General features: G+C 66.4%; 2 protein-coding genes across 2 annotated transcripts; both read right to left on the reverse strand.

Moving 5' to 3' along the window:
• Positions 1-331: 331 nt before the first annotated feature.
• On the reverse strand, positions 332-7,914 carry RHOBADRAFT_33249 (uncharacterized protein; the record flags this gene model as incomplete). The annotated part of the gene is made up of 10 exons (XM_018413096.1): positions 332-505; positions 577-999; positions 1,113-1,611; positions 1,705-3,364; positions 3,507-4,798; positions 4,896-5,077; positions 5,199-5,720; positions 5,824-6,371; positions 6,448-7,752; positions 7,824-7,914. 10 exons carry the CDS (start codon positions 7,912-7,914, stop codon positions 398-400), a joined length of 6,630 nt encoding a protein of 2,209 aa, XP_018274606.1. The 3' UTR covers positions 332-397.
• Positions 7,915-8,987: 1,073 nt separating this feature from the next.
• Positions 8,988-12,247, reverse strand: RHOBADRAFT_23602 (uncharacterized protein). The gene is made up of 12 exons (XM_018412604.1): positions 12,054-12,247; positions 11,660-11,971; positions 11,372-11,585; positions 10,799-11,307; positions 10,457-10,724; positions 10,185-10,375; positions 10,007-10,112; positions 9,842-9,940; positions 9,677-9,777; positions 9,539-9,615; positions 9,180-9,462; positions 8,988-9,096 (listed from the first exon to the last, which is right to left on the reverse strand). Exons 1-12 carry the CDS (start codon positions 12,237-12,239, stop codon positions 9,073-9,075), a joined length of 2,370 nt encoding a protein of 789 aa, XP_018274607.1. The 5' UTR covers positions 12,240-12,247; the 3' UTR covers positions 8,988-9,072.
• Positions 12,248-12,413: the final 166 nt, after the last annotated feature.

Consider the following 12,413-nt stretch of genomic DNA (forward strand, 5'->3'; position numbering starts at 1 on the left):
GGTCCAGGAGGAGGGACTCGATTTCTCGCTGTACAACCTCGCTCTTTCTCGACGGTGCAATGCGGGATCGACCTATCGAGACGAGTACTCGACGATGGGATCAAAGCTGCAGACCGCTCGAGGGAGGAGGAGGAGGTCCAGGAGGAGGGACTCGATTTCTCGCAGGGTATCACGCGAAGCTACTGCGAGGCTCTTCCACCGGGACGAGGAGAGACCGCAAAAGCGTATCCAAAGCGAGAGCAAGCTGTAGAGGAGAGACGACCGGAGCCGCTCGAGCCGCTTCCCTCGCCGCAAGCTGCCAGCCGCTCACCGTCGCTCCTCTCTCAGTAGCTGCTCGCGAACCGGGATGGATGAAATGGCATGCACGCTACAGGGAGAGGACACTATATAAAAGGCTCTAAGGGAGGCTAGAAGAAGGGGAGCCGCAGACGAGGCTGAGGAGGGCCATGCGGACGAAGAGGCCGTAGCGAGCCTGGCGCCAATAGGCTGCCCGACGCTGGTCGAACTGTCGGTAGAGAGAACTGTCAGAGCTGCGCTCGACTCAAGACGACGAGAGAAGGAGGAAGAGGGACGTACGTCGACGGCCGTGTCGAGCTCCTGGTTGCGCGGGAGCGGGTGCATGACGATCGTGTGCTCCTTGGCGTTGGCGAGGACCTCGTTGTTGATGACGTACGCGTCCTTGACCGACTCGTACTCCTCGAGCGTGTTGAAGCGCTCCTGCTGGACCCGGGTCACGTACAGGACGTCGGTGCGGCCGATCACGCTCGCGAGCGAGGTCGTCTCGAGGACCGGGACGCCCGCCTTCTCCGCCTCGGCCTTGACCGACTCGGGCATGGAGAGCGACGGCGGCGCGACAAAGATGAGCGAGATCGAGTACAGCGACAGGAGCTTGACGAGGCTGTGGACCGTGCGCCCGTTCTTGAGGTCGCCGACCATGGTGATCGTGAGGCCGTTGACCGTGCCGAGCTCCTCGCGGATCGTGTAGATGTCGAGGAAGGCCTGCGTACGGGAGGAAGGGAAGGAGGGAGGGAGAGATGAGGGTCAGACAAGATCTGGAAGGGCCCGCCGACCACCAACGGCGAAGAGAAGGAAAGAAAGGAGAGGGGGCGCACCTGGGTGGGGTGCTCACCGATGCCGTCGCCGGCGTTGATGATGGGCACGGGCGAGTAGCGCGCGCCCTCCTGCGCCGAACCGGCCGCCGGGTGGCGGAGCGCCATCACGTCCGAGTAGCACCCGAGGGTGCGGACCGTGTCGGCGAGCGACTCGCCCTTGACGACCGACGACGTGCCCGGCGTGACCGTGATGGTCGAACCGCCGAGGCGAGCCATGGCCGCCTCGAACGAGCACGAGGTGCGGGTCGACGGCTCGTAGAACAGGTTGGCGAGTACGCGGCCGCGCATGATGTCGATCGGGATGCCGCGCTCGGTGAGCATGCGCATCTCGGATGCGACGCCAAAGAGCGTGTGCAGGTCGTCGCGGGTAAAGGCGCGGACCGACAGGACGTGGCGGCGGTGGTAGGCGCGCGCCGACTGCGACAGGAGCTTGAGGAGGCTGGCCATGGGCGTCGACGGGACGACGGCCGACGACGTCGGGGCGGCGAGCGACATGAGGCTCGGCTGCAGCATGTGGTCGGACGCCTCGAGGAGCGGCGACCTCGAGCCGAGCTTGGGCGACTTGGTGGCGAGGGCGGTAGGCGCAGCCGACGGCGTCGTCGGCGACGCGATCGACTCGCGCGAGGGGAAGCCGAGCGACTGCATCGACGGGCGGGTCGCCGAGACCGAGAAGCGCGCCTGGCGGCGCTCGGTCTTGCTCGCGCCGGCGAGCGACGACAGGTCGTGGCCGGCGAGCGAGACCTTGGACGGGACGCCGTCGAGGAGGACGGTCGTGCCGCGCAGGACGACGCGGTGGACGGTGCCGGCGAGTTTCTTGCCCTCGAGCGGCGACCAGTAGCTGCGCCTCGGGACGATGACGGTGCGGTCGATCTCGACCTCGACGTACGTGTCGGCCGGCTGCGGCGGGAGGTCGAAGATGGCGCGAGGGTTGTCCGACATCCTCGACGTGAGGTCGTCGAGCGACAGGCGACCCTCGGTGACGGCCGACAGGAGGAGCTGCATGGCCTCTTCGTGGCCGGCGGCGGGCGAGTACGGCTTGTCGAGCTCGGTCGCGAGGCGGTACGGGAGGGCGCCGACGGCGAACACGTCGATCGTCTCGAGGTGCGCCCACAGGGCGGCCTGGTCCTTGGCCGTCGGGAGGCACGTCGCGCCCGGGTACTGCTCGCGCGCGAGGAAGAGCGAGTAGACCGAGACGTCGCACGTCACCTTGAGGTCCTTGTCCTTGGACAGGCTGATGAGCTGGATGTCGTTCTCGGTCTGGACGTTGGTGACGTGGACGCTGCGGCCGTGCAGGCTCGCGAGGAGGAGGACCGACGCGAGGTCGGTCGTGCGCGCGTCGGTGACGATCGGCTTGTTGAGCGGCCACGCCTGGAAGTGCGCAGCGACCGTCGACACCTTGTCGGGCGAGGCCGACAGGATCGACGCCGACAGGAACAAGGTGCGGGCGGCGCCGATGAGCTCGCTCGTGAGGTTGCCCGCGTTGTCGGCCGTGGCCGCGATCGACAGCGAGTAGTCGCACGCCGCCGTCGCCGCGTTGTCGCGCGCGATGTCGAGCGAGGCGCGGTCGGTCACGCTCGACTTGGCGCCGGTCGGGAGGACCTGGACCGTCATGAAGCCGCCGGCGAGGGCGGCCTTGGTCGCCTCGGCGAGGTCGGTCGAGCCCGGGATGGCGACGCCGGGGACGAAGCACCTCGTGTTGATGAAGCCGGGGAGGACGACCGTGTGCGACGACGTCTTGTAGTCGACGTTCGAGATGGCGAGCGACGGGTTGCGCGCGAGGGCCTGGATGAGGAGCTTGGCGCACTTGACGTTGGTCACGAGCGGGACGGCAAAGTCGACGGCCATGCGACGCGACAGGTAGCCCTTGGACATGTAGCTCGCCGGGCGGCGGTACCGGTTCTTGGACGGCAGGTTGACGTACAGGTCGATCAGGTTGTTGGCGATGTGCTCGCGCAGCGAGTACTCGGACTTCTGCGCGGCACGGTCGTCCTCGTCGTCGAGCGCCTCGAGGTACTTGACCGGGATGCCGTGCTCCTGGAGGAAGTCGGACGTGCCGCTCGTCGCGAAGATGTTGTACCCGAGCGCGTGCAACTTCTGGATCGACGGGAGCATCTCGAGCTTCTCCTTGTACTGGCCGATCGAGAACAGGATGTTCTTCTCGGGCATGCGCATGCCGGTCGACAGGAGCGCCTTGAGGTACGCCTCGTACTTGTCCTTGCCGAAGCACGCCACCTCGCCGGTCGACGCCATCTCTGCGACGGCGAGCGCGAGGGTAGCCCGTCGAGCGAACGAGAGTGCGAGAGACGAGAGAGAGGGAGGGAGGGAGGGAAGGAGAGGGAGAGTCAGTGCAAGTTCGGCGACGAGGGAGGGAGGAAGAGGGGAGAAGGGACGCACCGACGCCAAGGATCGGGTCTGCGCCGGCGAGACGGCCGAACGAGAACTGCGGGACCTTGATGCCGACGTAGTCCTTGGGCAGGTTGAGCTCGGGGTAGGGCGTGACGGGCAGGCCGAGCATGATGTCGGTCGCCATCTCGATGGCGTCGACGTTGGTGACCTTGGACACGAAGGGGAACGAGCGTGCAGCGCGCACGTTGCACTCGATGACCTTGATCTCGTTGTTCTTGGCGAGGAACTGGATGTTGTACGGGCCCGAGACGTTGAGGGCGGCGCCGATCTTGGCCGTCGCCTCCTCGATGCGGCGGACCGTCTCGGGGTCGAGGTCCTGCGGCGGCAGGATGAGGGTCGCGTCGCCCGAGTGCACGCCGGCGTTCTCGACGTGCTCCGACACGTAGTGCATGACGAGCTTGCCGTCGCGCGCGACGGCGTCCATCTCGATCTCCTTGGCCTCCTCGACGTACTTGGTGACGACGACCGGGTAGTCGCGCGAGACGGCGGCGGCCTGGTTCAGGTAGGCGTCGAGGTCGTCGCCCGAGTAGACGACGTTCATCGCGGCGCCCGACAGGACGTACGACGGGCGGACGAGGACCGGGTACCCGACCTTGTTGCAGAACTCGTGGGCGGCGTCCATGGTCGACAGCTCCTTCCACAGCGGCTGGTCGACGCCGAGCTTGTCGAGCATGCGGCTGAACTTGTACCGGTTCTCGGCCATGTCGATCATCTCGGGCGAGGTGCCGAGGACCTTGACGCCCTGGCGGTGGAGCGGGAGCGCGATGTTGTTCGACGTCTGGCCGCCCATCGACACGACGACGCCGGACGACGTCTCGGCCTCGTAGATGTCGAGGATCGTCTCGAGCGAGATGACCTCGAAGTACAGGCGGTCGGCCTCGTCGTAGTCGGTCGAGACCGTCTCGGGGTTGTAGTTGACCATGACCGTCTTGAACCCGCGGTCGCGGATCGTGCGGATCGCGCGCACGGCGCACCAGTCGAACTCGACCGACGAGCCAATGCGGTACACGCCCGAGCCGAGGACCATGATGCCCTTGTCCTGGAACTCGACGTCGTGCCCGGCGCCGTTGTACGTCATGTACAGGTAGTTGGTGAAGGCCGGGAACTCGGCAGCGACCGTGTCGATCTGCTTGACGCGCGGCGTGATGCCGTAGTCGAGGCGCAGGCGGCGCACGGCGAGCTCGTTCGAGTTGAGCATCTTGGCGATCTGGGCGTCCGAGAAGCCGTGGCGCTTGGCCGTGCGCAGGAGCTCGACGGGGAGCTGCGCAGCCGTGTACTTCCTGCGAGGGCACGACGACGAGGAGAGTCAGGACGAGGTCACTCGAGCTCGACTTGAGAAGGTCGCGACGAGAGAGAGAGAGAGAGGCAGGGACGCACTGGACGGTCTTGTCGATGCGGACGACGTGCTCGAGCTTGCGCAGGAACCACTTGTCGATGTTCGACAGCTTGTGGATCTCGTCGACGGTGCGGCCGTTGTGGAGCGCGTTGGCGATGGCGAACAGGCGACGGTCGGTCGGCTTGGCGAGCTCCTCGTCGATCTGGTCGTCGGGGTAGCTGTTCTGCGAGCGCGAAAGAGAGAGAGAGTGTGTGTGTCAGTGTCAGGTGCGGGTCGCAGAGGAGGACGCCGAGGCAGGGCACGAGGCGGGCGAGGGAGAGGAAGAGGGAGAGGCGCGAGCGCACCTTGCTGAAGCCGGCGAACGACGGGTCGATCGAGCGGATGGCCTTCTGGAGCGTCTCCTCGAACGTCTTGCCGATAGCCATGACCTCGCCGACCGACTTCATCGACGAGCCGAGGGCGGTCGACACGCGCGTGAACTTCTTGAGGTCCCACCGCGGGATCTTGACGACGACGTAGTCGAGACTCGGCTCGAAGCAGGCGCACGTGTTCTTGGTGACCGAGTTCTTGACCTCGTTGAGCGGGATGTTGAGGCCGAGCTTGGCGGCCGTGTAGGCGAGCGGGTAGCCCGTCGCCTTGGACGCGAGCGCCGACGAGCGCGACAGGCGGGCGTTGACCTCGATGATGCAGTACTCCTGCGAGTACGGGTTGAGCGCGTACTGGATGTTGCACTCGCCGACGACGCCGAGGTGGCGGATGACGTTGACGGCCGTCGTGCGCAGCATGTTGTAGTCCGAGTCGGACAGCGTCTGCGACGGCGCGACGACGATCGAGTCGCCCGTGTGGATGCCGAGCGGGTCAAAGTTCTGCGCGAGAGGGAGAGCGAGAGGGGGTCAGTCGTCGTGTTGCTCGAGGGCGAGGGCGAACGGGCGAGGGAGTGGAAAGGAAGAGGAGGAGGGGCGGGCTCACCTCCATGTTGCAGACGGTGATGCAGTTGTCGCGGCAGTCGCGCACGACCTCGTACTCGATCTCCTTCCAGCCCTTCATGCTGCGCTCGACGAGGACCTGCGACGAGGTGGCGAACGCCTTGGTGCACAGCTCGACGAGCTCCTTGTCGTTGTTGGCGAAACCCGACCCGAGGCCGCCGAGCGCGAACGCGGCGCGCACGATGACCGGGTACCCGATCTCGTTGGCGGCCGTGACACAGTCCTCGATCGACTCGGCGGCGGCCGACTGGGCGCACTTCTCGCCAATCTCCTCCATGGCCTGGGCAAACAGCTCGCGGTCCTCGGTCGTGATGATCGTCTCGATGGGCGTGCCGAGCACCTTGACGCCGAGGCCCTCGAACTCGTCCTTGAGCTTGATGCCGACCTGGAGCGCCGTCTGGCCGCCGAACGTGACGTAGATGCCGTCTGGGCGCTCGTGCTCGATGACCTTGCGGACCGAGTCGGCCGTGACGGGGAGGAAGTAGACCTTGTCGGCGAGGCCCTTGCTCGTCTGGATCGTCGCGATGTTGGCTGCGCAAGAAGAGGGAAGGGGAGGAGCGTCAGGAACGAGGTCTCGAGCGAGAGGGGACGAGAGCAAGGGACGCACGGTTGACGAGGATGGTGTAGATGCCCTCCTCCTTGAGCGCCTTGATGGCCTGCGAGCCCGAGTAGTCAAACTCGCCCGCCTGGCCGATCGAGAGACCGCCCGAGCCGAGGACGAGGACCTTGCGGACCTCGACGCGCGGCGACTTGGCCGCGTTCTCGGCAGCGTCGCCGCCCGGGAACGTGACGGCGCCCGTGAGCTGCTCGCCCTTGGCCTGCTGCTCGAGGCTGCGCTGGATGGCGCCGATGAACGTGTCGAACAGGAACTCGGTGTCGCGCGGTCCGGGCGCCGACTCGGGGTGGAACTGAACCGAGAAGAACGGGCGCTCGGTCGAGTAGATGCCCTCGTTGGACGAGTCGTTGGCGTTGACGAAGAGCTCCTTCCACCCGTTCTTGAGCGACTTGGGCTCGACGGCGTAGCCGTGGTTCTGCGACGTGATGTAGCACCGGCCCGAGACGAGCGACGTGCACGGGATGTTGGCGCCGCGGTTGCCGTACTTGAGCTTGAGCGTGCTCGCGCCGCTCGCACGGGCGAGGAGCTGGTGGCCGAGGCAGATGCCGAAGATGGGGAACCGCGCCGCCTCGAGGGCCTTGGCGAGGATGGTCGTCGTCGTCGTGAGCGTCGCCGGGTCGCCCGGGCCGTTGGACAGGAACAGGCCGTCGAACGGCTCCTCCGAGGACGACAGGTAGTCGTAGTCGTACGGGACGACCTTGAGCTCGACGCCGCGCTTGGTGAAGCAGCGGATCTGGTTGTACTTCATGCCGACGTCGACGCACAGGACGCGCAGGTTGCGGCCGGACGGGTGGCGCAGAGGCTCGACGCCGGCGTCGGCCTTGTACAGGACCGGCTGCGGGACCGAGACGGCGGCGACGAGGTTGTCGGCGTTCGGGTCGTGGTACTCGACCTGCTCGTACGCGGCGCGCCAGTCCTGCGCGGCGAGGCGGGCGTCGGCGCCCTTGTTGCGCTGGCTGAGGCGGCCGATGGTCGAGCCGCGCTCGCGCAGCTTCTTGGTGAGGTCGCGCGTGTCGACGCCATAGATGGCCGGGACGCCCTCCTCCTTGAGCCACTCGGCGAGCTCCGAGTAGGCGGCGTGGTTCGAGAAGTCCTGGCCGGCGCCCGAGTAGTTGCTGACGATGAGGCCGGCGACGTGGATCTTGTACGACTCGAACTCGCGCGGGAGGTCGGCCGGGTTGGCGCCCTTGGTCGGCCGCTTCGGGACGCCGTACGAGCCGATGAGCGGGTACGTGAGGACGAGGATCTGGCCCGAGTACGACGGGTCCGTGAGCGACTCGGGGTAGCCGACCATGCCTGAGTGGGGGAGAGAGAGAAGGTCAGTCGGGTGATCTCTGTCGACAGGGAGAGAGAGGGCAGGGACGCACCGGTCTGGAAGACGCATTCACCGGCGATGTTCTTGTCGGCGCCGAAGCTGTAGCCCTCGTAGGCGCTGCCGTCGGCGAGCTCGAGGAGCATGCGCTCCGTGTGAATGGCGCCGACGGCGCCCTTGAGCTCGGCGTCGGGACCCGGGTACGCCGCGGCGACCTCGTGCGACGGCGGCGAGACGATGGGCTGGACAGGGCGACCCGACAGGCGGCCCGAGGGCGAGGGAGGGCGCGAGGCGAGGGCGACAGCCGACGCCTGCGGGGCGGTGAGGTCGAGAGGAGGGGGCGAGGTCGTCATGATGGCGGCTGCGGGGTGGGTGGATGTGCTGGAGGTGACCTTGCGACGGGTACCGATGGTGGACTGGACGGCGGAGCTGGACGAGGCTTGGCAAAGGCGAGGTCGAGGTCGGCCGGGAGCTCGAGAGCTGGCGAGGCGGTGGAGCGAGTGCGGGGGTGGTGGGTGTGTGCCGAGCAGCTAGTGGGGTTTCCCTCTGGAGCTTCTAGCGACCACCAGGGACCATGCAGCGGTTGAGAGGAAGGAGGGAGAAGGAGAGCAGCGAGCGGTGCAAAGGTTCGAGCTTGACGAGGATCGCGGGGAAGGCAGCCTCATCGCCAGGCGAACGACGGCTCCAGGGCGCGCTAGGACAAGGTGCACTGCATCTCCAACGCCTCGACACGCAGCTACGCCAAAGTCGCGTCCTCCAGCGAGCCGTGCTCGCCGCGGGCGACGCTGCGAGCCGCTCGAGGTCAGAGCTCTGCACCTCCTCACCGTCGTCGACCCCGCCCCCCCACCGCTCGCCTGGACCCACCGACTGGACCGGCCGAGTGCTGAGGTGAAGGCGAATCAGACGGTGCAGGTGCCGAGAGTGTACGAGCGCGAGGCGAGGAGGCGAGGGGGACGGGGCGACGGCGAGGCGAACTTCGACGGCGAGATGCCTGCTGGACGATGTGGGCTCGCAGAGACGCAGTGCTAGCGGTGCACAGACGTGGTTGCAAAGCTTTCTCCTCGCAGAAACCGCCCCATTGGGTGAGGTTGGTCCTCGAGGAGAGGGAAGGAGAGAAAGCAGGAGTGCGAGCGCCCGCCGCGTAGTCGACGGCTGAGCAGCGGGCCGGCCGCGCGCGAGCCTTTTGTTACGGCCGCGCGCTCCTCTCGTCAGGTTCGACAAGCTCGTACGGCGCAGTCCAATGCAAGTGCCTAATGTAGAGAGAGATGGAGAGAGAGAGATGCAGCTACGACCCGACCCGCCGCTCACAAACTCGACATGAGGTGGCCCTGCGCGGCTCGCCCGAAGCACAGTCAGTCCTCCGTCCTCGACGTCCGAGGCAGAGGAGAGAGAGAGAGCAAAGGGGACGCACCATGAGCACCTCGGTCTCGGCCGTCGCAATCTTGAGCACGACCTCCTCGAACCGCCTCGCAAACTGCCACCCTTCCTTGCGGCCGAGCTCCTCGTGTGCGCCGACCTCCATCTTCCACAGCGTGCTGTCGCGCTCGGCGACGACGCTCGTGTTGCGCGGCGTGCGCGACAGGAACGACATCTCGCCCGCGACCGTGCCGGCGACCATCGACTCGGTCATCGTGTGTGCCGAGTTGGCGAACGTGTAGGTCGCGCGCAGCATGCCCGACTCGATGACGTAGAAGCTGCGTTAAGCGATGTAGAACGGTCAGGGTCATGTCCCGAGGATGGCCTGGGCAGGGAGGAGGAAGGCGGACGCACGCGTCGGGCTCGGACCCATGCGCCCAGAGCTGGGTCCCTCGCTCGACGTTGACGCGCTTGAAGTACGGCACGAGACGCTGCGTACGGTCGGTGTGAGCACGGTGGACATTCGAGAGAAGGGAGAGGACGAGGACGCACGAAGCAGTAGTCCTCGTTGAGGTCGGGCGAGTAGGGCTGGAAGGCCTGGAGGAGGATCGGCAGCGGCTGCTGGAAGTTCATCTTGGACTGAGGGACCTCGGCTGCAGGTACAAGAGAGAGTCAGTGAGGCTCGACGTGCGTCGGTGAAGGAGACGAGCGACGTACCCCTCGAGATCGTCTCCCTCGCCGCAGCTCGAAGGTGGTTGGCGCGAGGCGACGAGGCAAAGCCCTCGATGTCGCTGTCGAGGTCGGCCTTGGGCATCTCTGCGCGCTTGTCGAGTCGATTCAGTGACCTTGGCGCAAGAGAGAGGGAGTGAGAGGGCGTCGGACCGATCTGGGAAGCGATGGCGACGCCCGAGTGCGTCGGGCCGGTGTTGATGGCCGGCGGGCGGAACGTCTTGGAGTACAGGCTGCGCAGGAACGCGTTCTCGCAATGCTGGAGGACGAACGAGGGTGTCAGTCGCGGTACTCAGGGCCGGGGCGAGTCGTGAAAAGAAGGCGAGCGCACCTCGAGGGCGTCGTTGAGGTTCTCGAGGACGACGACCTTGTTCTCGGCGTGGTCGCTCCACAGGTCGACACTGCGAAGAGCGATACCGACGGACGAGTCGAACGGGCAGCCGCACAGGACGAGGACGACGCCGCGCTCGTCGAGGAGGCGCTGCATGCGGACGAACGCCTCGGCCGCCGAAAAGTCGACACCTGCGTAGGCAGTACCCTCGTCAGTACGCCGAATCGCCTTGACGAGGCCCACACCGAGAGGAAGGAGGGATCGGGACGGACCGCTCGCCATGGAAAAGTCGACGACGAGGAACCGGATCGGGTTGTCGCTCCAGCTCGCGGCGTCGAGCAGCTTGCGCACGGTCGCCTCGACGTTCGAGATGGTGCCGAAGAAGAGGAAGCCCTGGAGCTTGACGATGCGGATCTGGCTGCCGACGTCGGCGAGCCACGCGCTCTGCTTCGGGTGCCGCCGCACGGTCGAGTGCGCCGACGAGCCGCTCAGGATGGACCGGATGGCGCGACGCTGCGACGACATGACGACGAACGAGACCTGTGGGAGGGGTCATAGAGTCAGTCAGGTGGCGGCAAGGGAGAGAGGGAAAGAGGCAAAGAGTCGGGACGCACACATGCAAGGACGAGGCCGACGGCGAGACCGATCGTAAAGTCGAACGCCGTCATGGTCAAGATGATGATCCAGATGGTGGCGTACTCGAACGACGACACGCGCGAGTACGTGTCCCAGACGGCCTCCTTGACAAGGTCGAGCGCGAGGACGTAGATGAGGGCCGACACGACGCAGACAGGGAGGTACCCGATGAGGCCCGGGCCGGCGAGGAGGACGCCGAGGCTGCCGCCGGCGAGGAGGAAGCCCGAGATGCGGGTCGTGCCGCCGTTCTGGATGAACAGGACCGAGTTGACGTAGACGAGGTAGTTGGGGACCGACCCGAGCAGGCCCGACGCAAAGTTGGACACGCCGTGCGCGACGAGCTCGCGGTCCGTGTCGACGTTGTCCTCGCCGATCGAGATGGCGAGCGAGGGGACGTTGATCGGGACGTGCAGCAGGCCAAAGAAGACGAGGGCGAGCTGGGTCGGGATCGTCTCGACGAGGGCGCCAAAGTCGGTCTTGCGCAGGTCTGTACGGCAAAGAAATGTCAGGGAGTCATGCTGAGAGGCAGAGGGAGAAAAAGGAGAGCGTACTGAAGTGCGTGATGTACTCGTACCACTCGTTGTCGACGCCGTCGACCTCGAACACCCACCCGAGCGCGCGCAGGCGGTCGACCGGGACCCGGGCCGACAGCGCGACGATGTAGAAGACGGGAGGGATGGCGAGGAAGTAGGCGGGGAAGATGAGGGGGTGCGAGAACTTGGCCGTGATGAGGCGCAGGCCGAGGGCGAGGACGAGCGGGATGGTCTGTGCGGCGGGTCACGAGGTCGAGTCAGTATCGGCGAGTGCGGTTGACGCAAGAGAGAGAGGGTGGGACGGACCCAGAGAGGCAGGATCTCGAGGTCGAAGAAATGCCGGACCAGCTCGAGCGAGAACCCGCTGCCCTCCTCGAGGCGAGCCGACACCTGGAGGCCCGTGACGAAGAGGAACGCGCCGACGCCGCCAATCGTGCCGACGAGGATGTGGCGCGGGAAGAACTCGCTCAGGCGGCCGAGGCGCAGGGCACCGAGCGTGCCGAACGCGAGGCCCGTCAGGATGGACGACGTGGCGTACGCGAACATGGTCGTCGCGACGAGCGTCTCGTCGTCGTCGATGTGCTTCTGGAGGACGCCGACGATCGAGTGGTAGAAGGGCTGCTCGGGAGGGCGGGAGCATGTCAGACCACGAGTGCGCTCGAGCCGCGTCGACGAGGGGAGGAAGGGGAAGGGGACGCACCACGACCTCGATCATCATGGACCCGTTGCCCGCCGCAAAGATGGACCCACCGCCGGAAAAGACGAGTTGCGCGATGAGCGACGAGACGAAGAACATGGACACGCCGATGCCGCCAAAGTTGGCGAATGCGGGTACGCTCGTCGGGAACGTGATCATGCCGTACGAGATGGCGTCGAGGATGTTCATGAGGGTACTGTGAGGCGGCGGGAAGAGGATGTCAGGTCGTGGAAGAAGGCGAGGCGCAGAGAGAGAGAGAGGGAGCGCACCCGAGGATGACGGCGGGAATGCTCGTGAAGGCCGTCTTGCCCGCGTCCTTGACGTCCTCGGCCGTGATCTCGCGCCCCTTCTGCTGCACGAGCT

This window comes from Rhodotorula graminis, assembly GCF_001329695.1.
Source record: "Rhodotorula graminis WP1 unplaced genomic scaffold RHOBAscaffold_1, whole genome shotgun sequence".
Taxonomy (NCBI): Eukaryota; Fungi; Basidiomycota; class Microbotryomycetes; order Sporidiobolales; family Sporidiobolaceae; genus Rhodotorula; species Rhodotorula graminis.

What these genes read in the sequence shown, in the direction of transcription:
- RHOBADRAFT_23602 (XM_018412604.1), bottom strand. Translation starts at nt 12,239, where the DNA reads ATGAACATCCTCGACGCCATCTCGTACGGCATGATCACGTTCCCGACG. An exon ending in CGACTTTTCCATGGCGAGCG is followed by an intron (nt 10,376 to 10,456) that starts GTCCGTCCCGAT and finishes CTGCCTACGCAG; the next exon opens with GTGTCGACTTTTCGGCGGCC. An exon ending in CATGGGTCCGAGCCCGACGC is followed by an intron (nt 9,463 to 9,538) that starts GTGCGTCCGCCT and finishes CGCTTAACGCAG; the next exon opens with CTTCTACGTCATCGAGTCGG.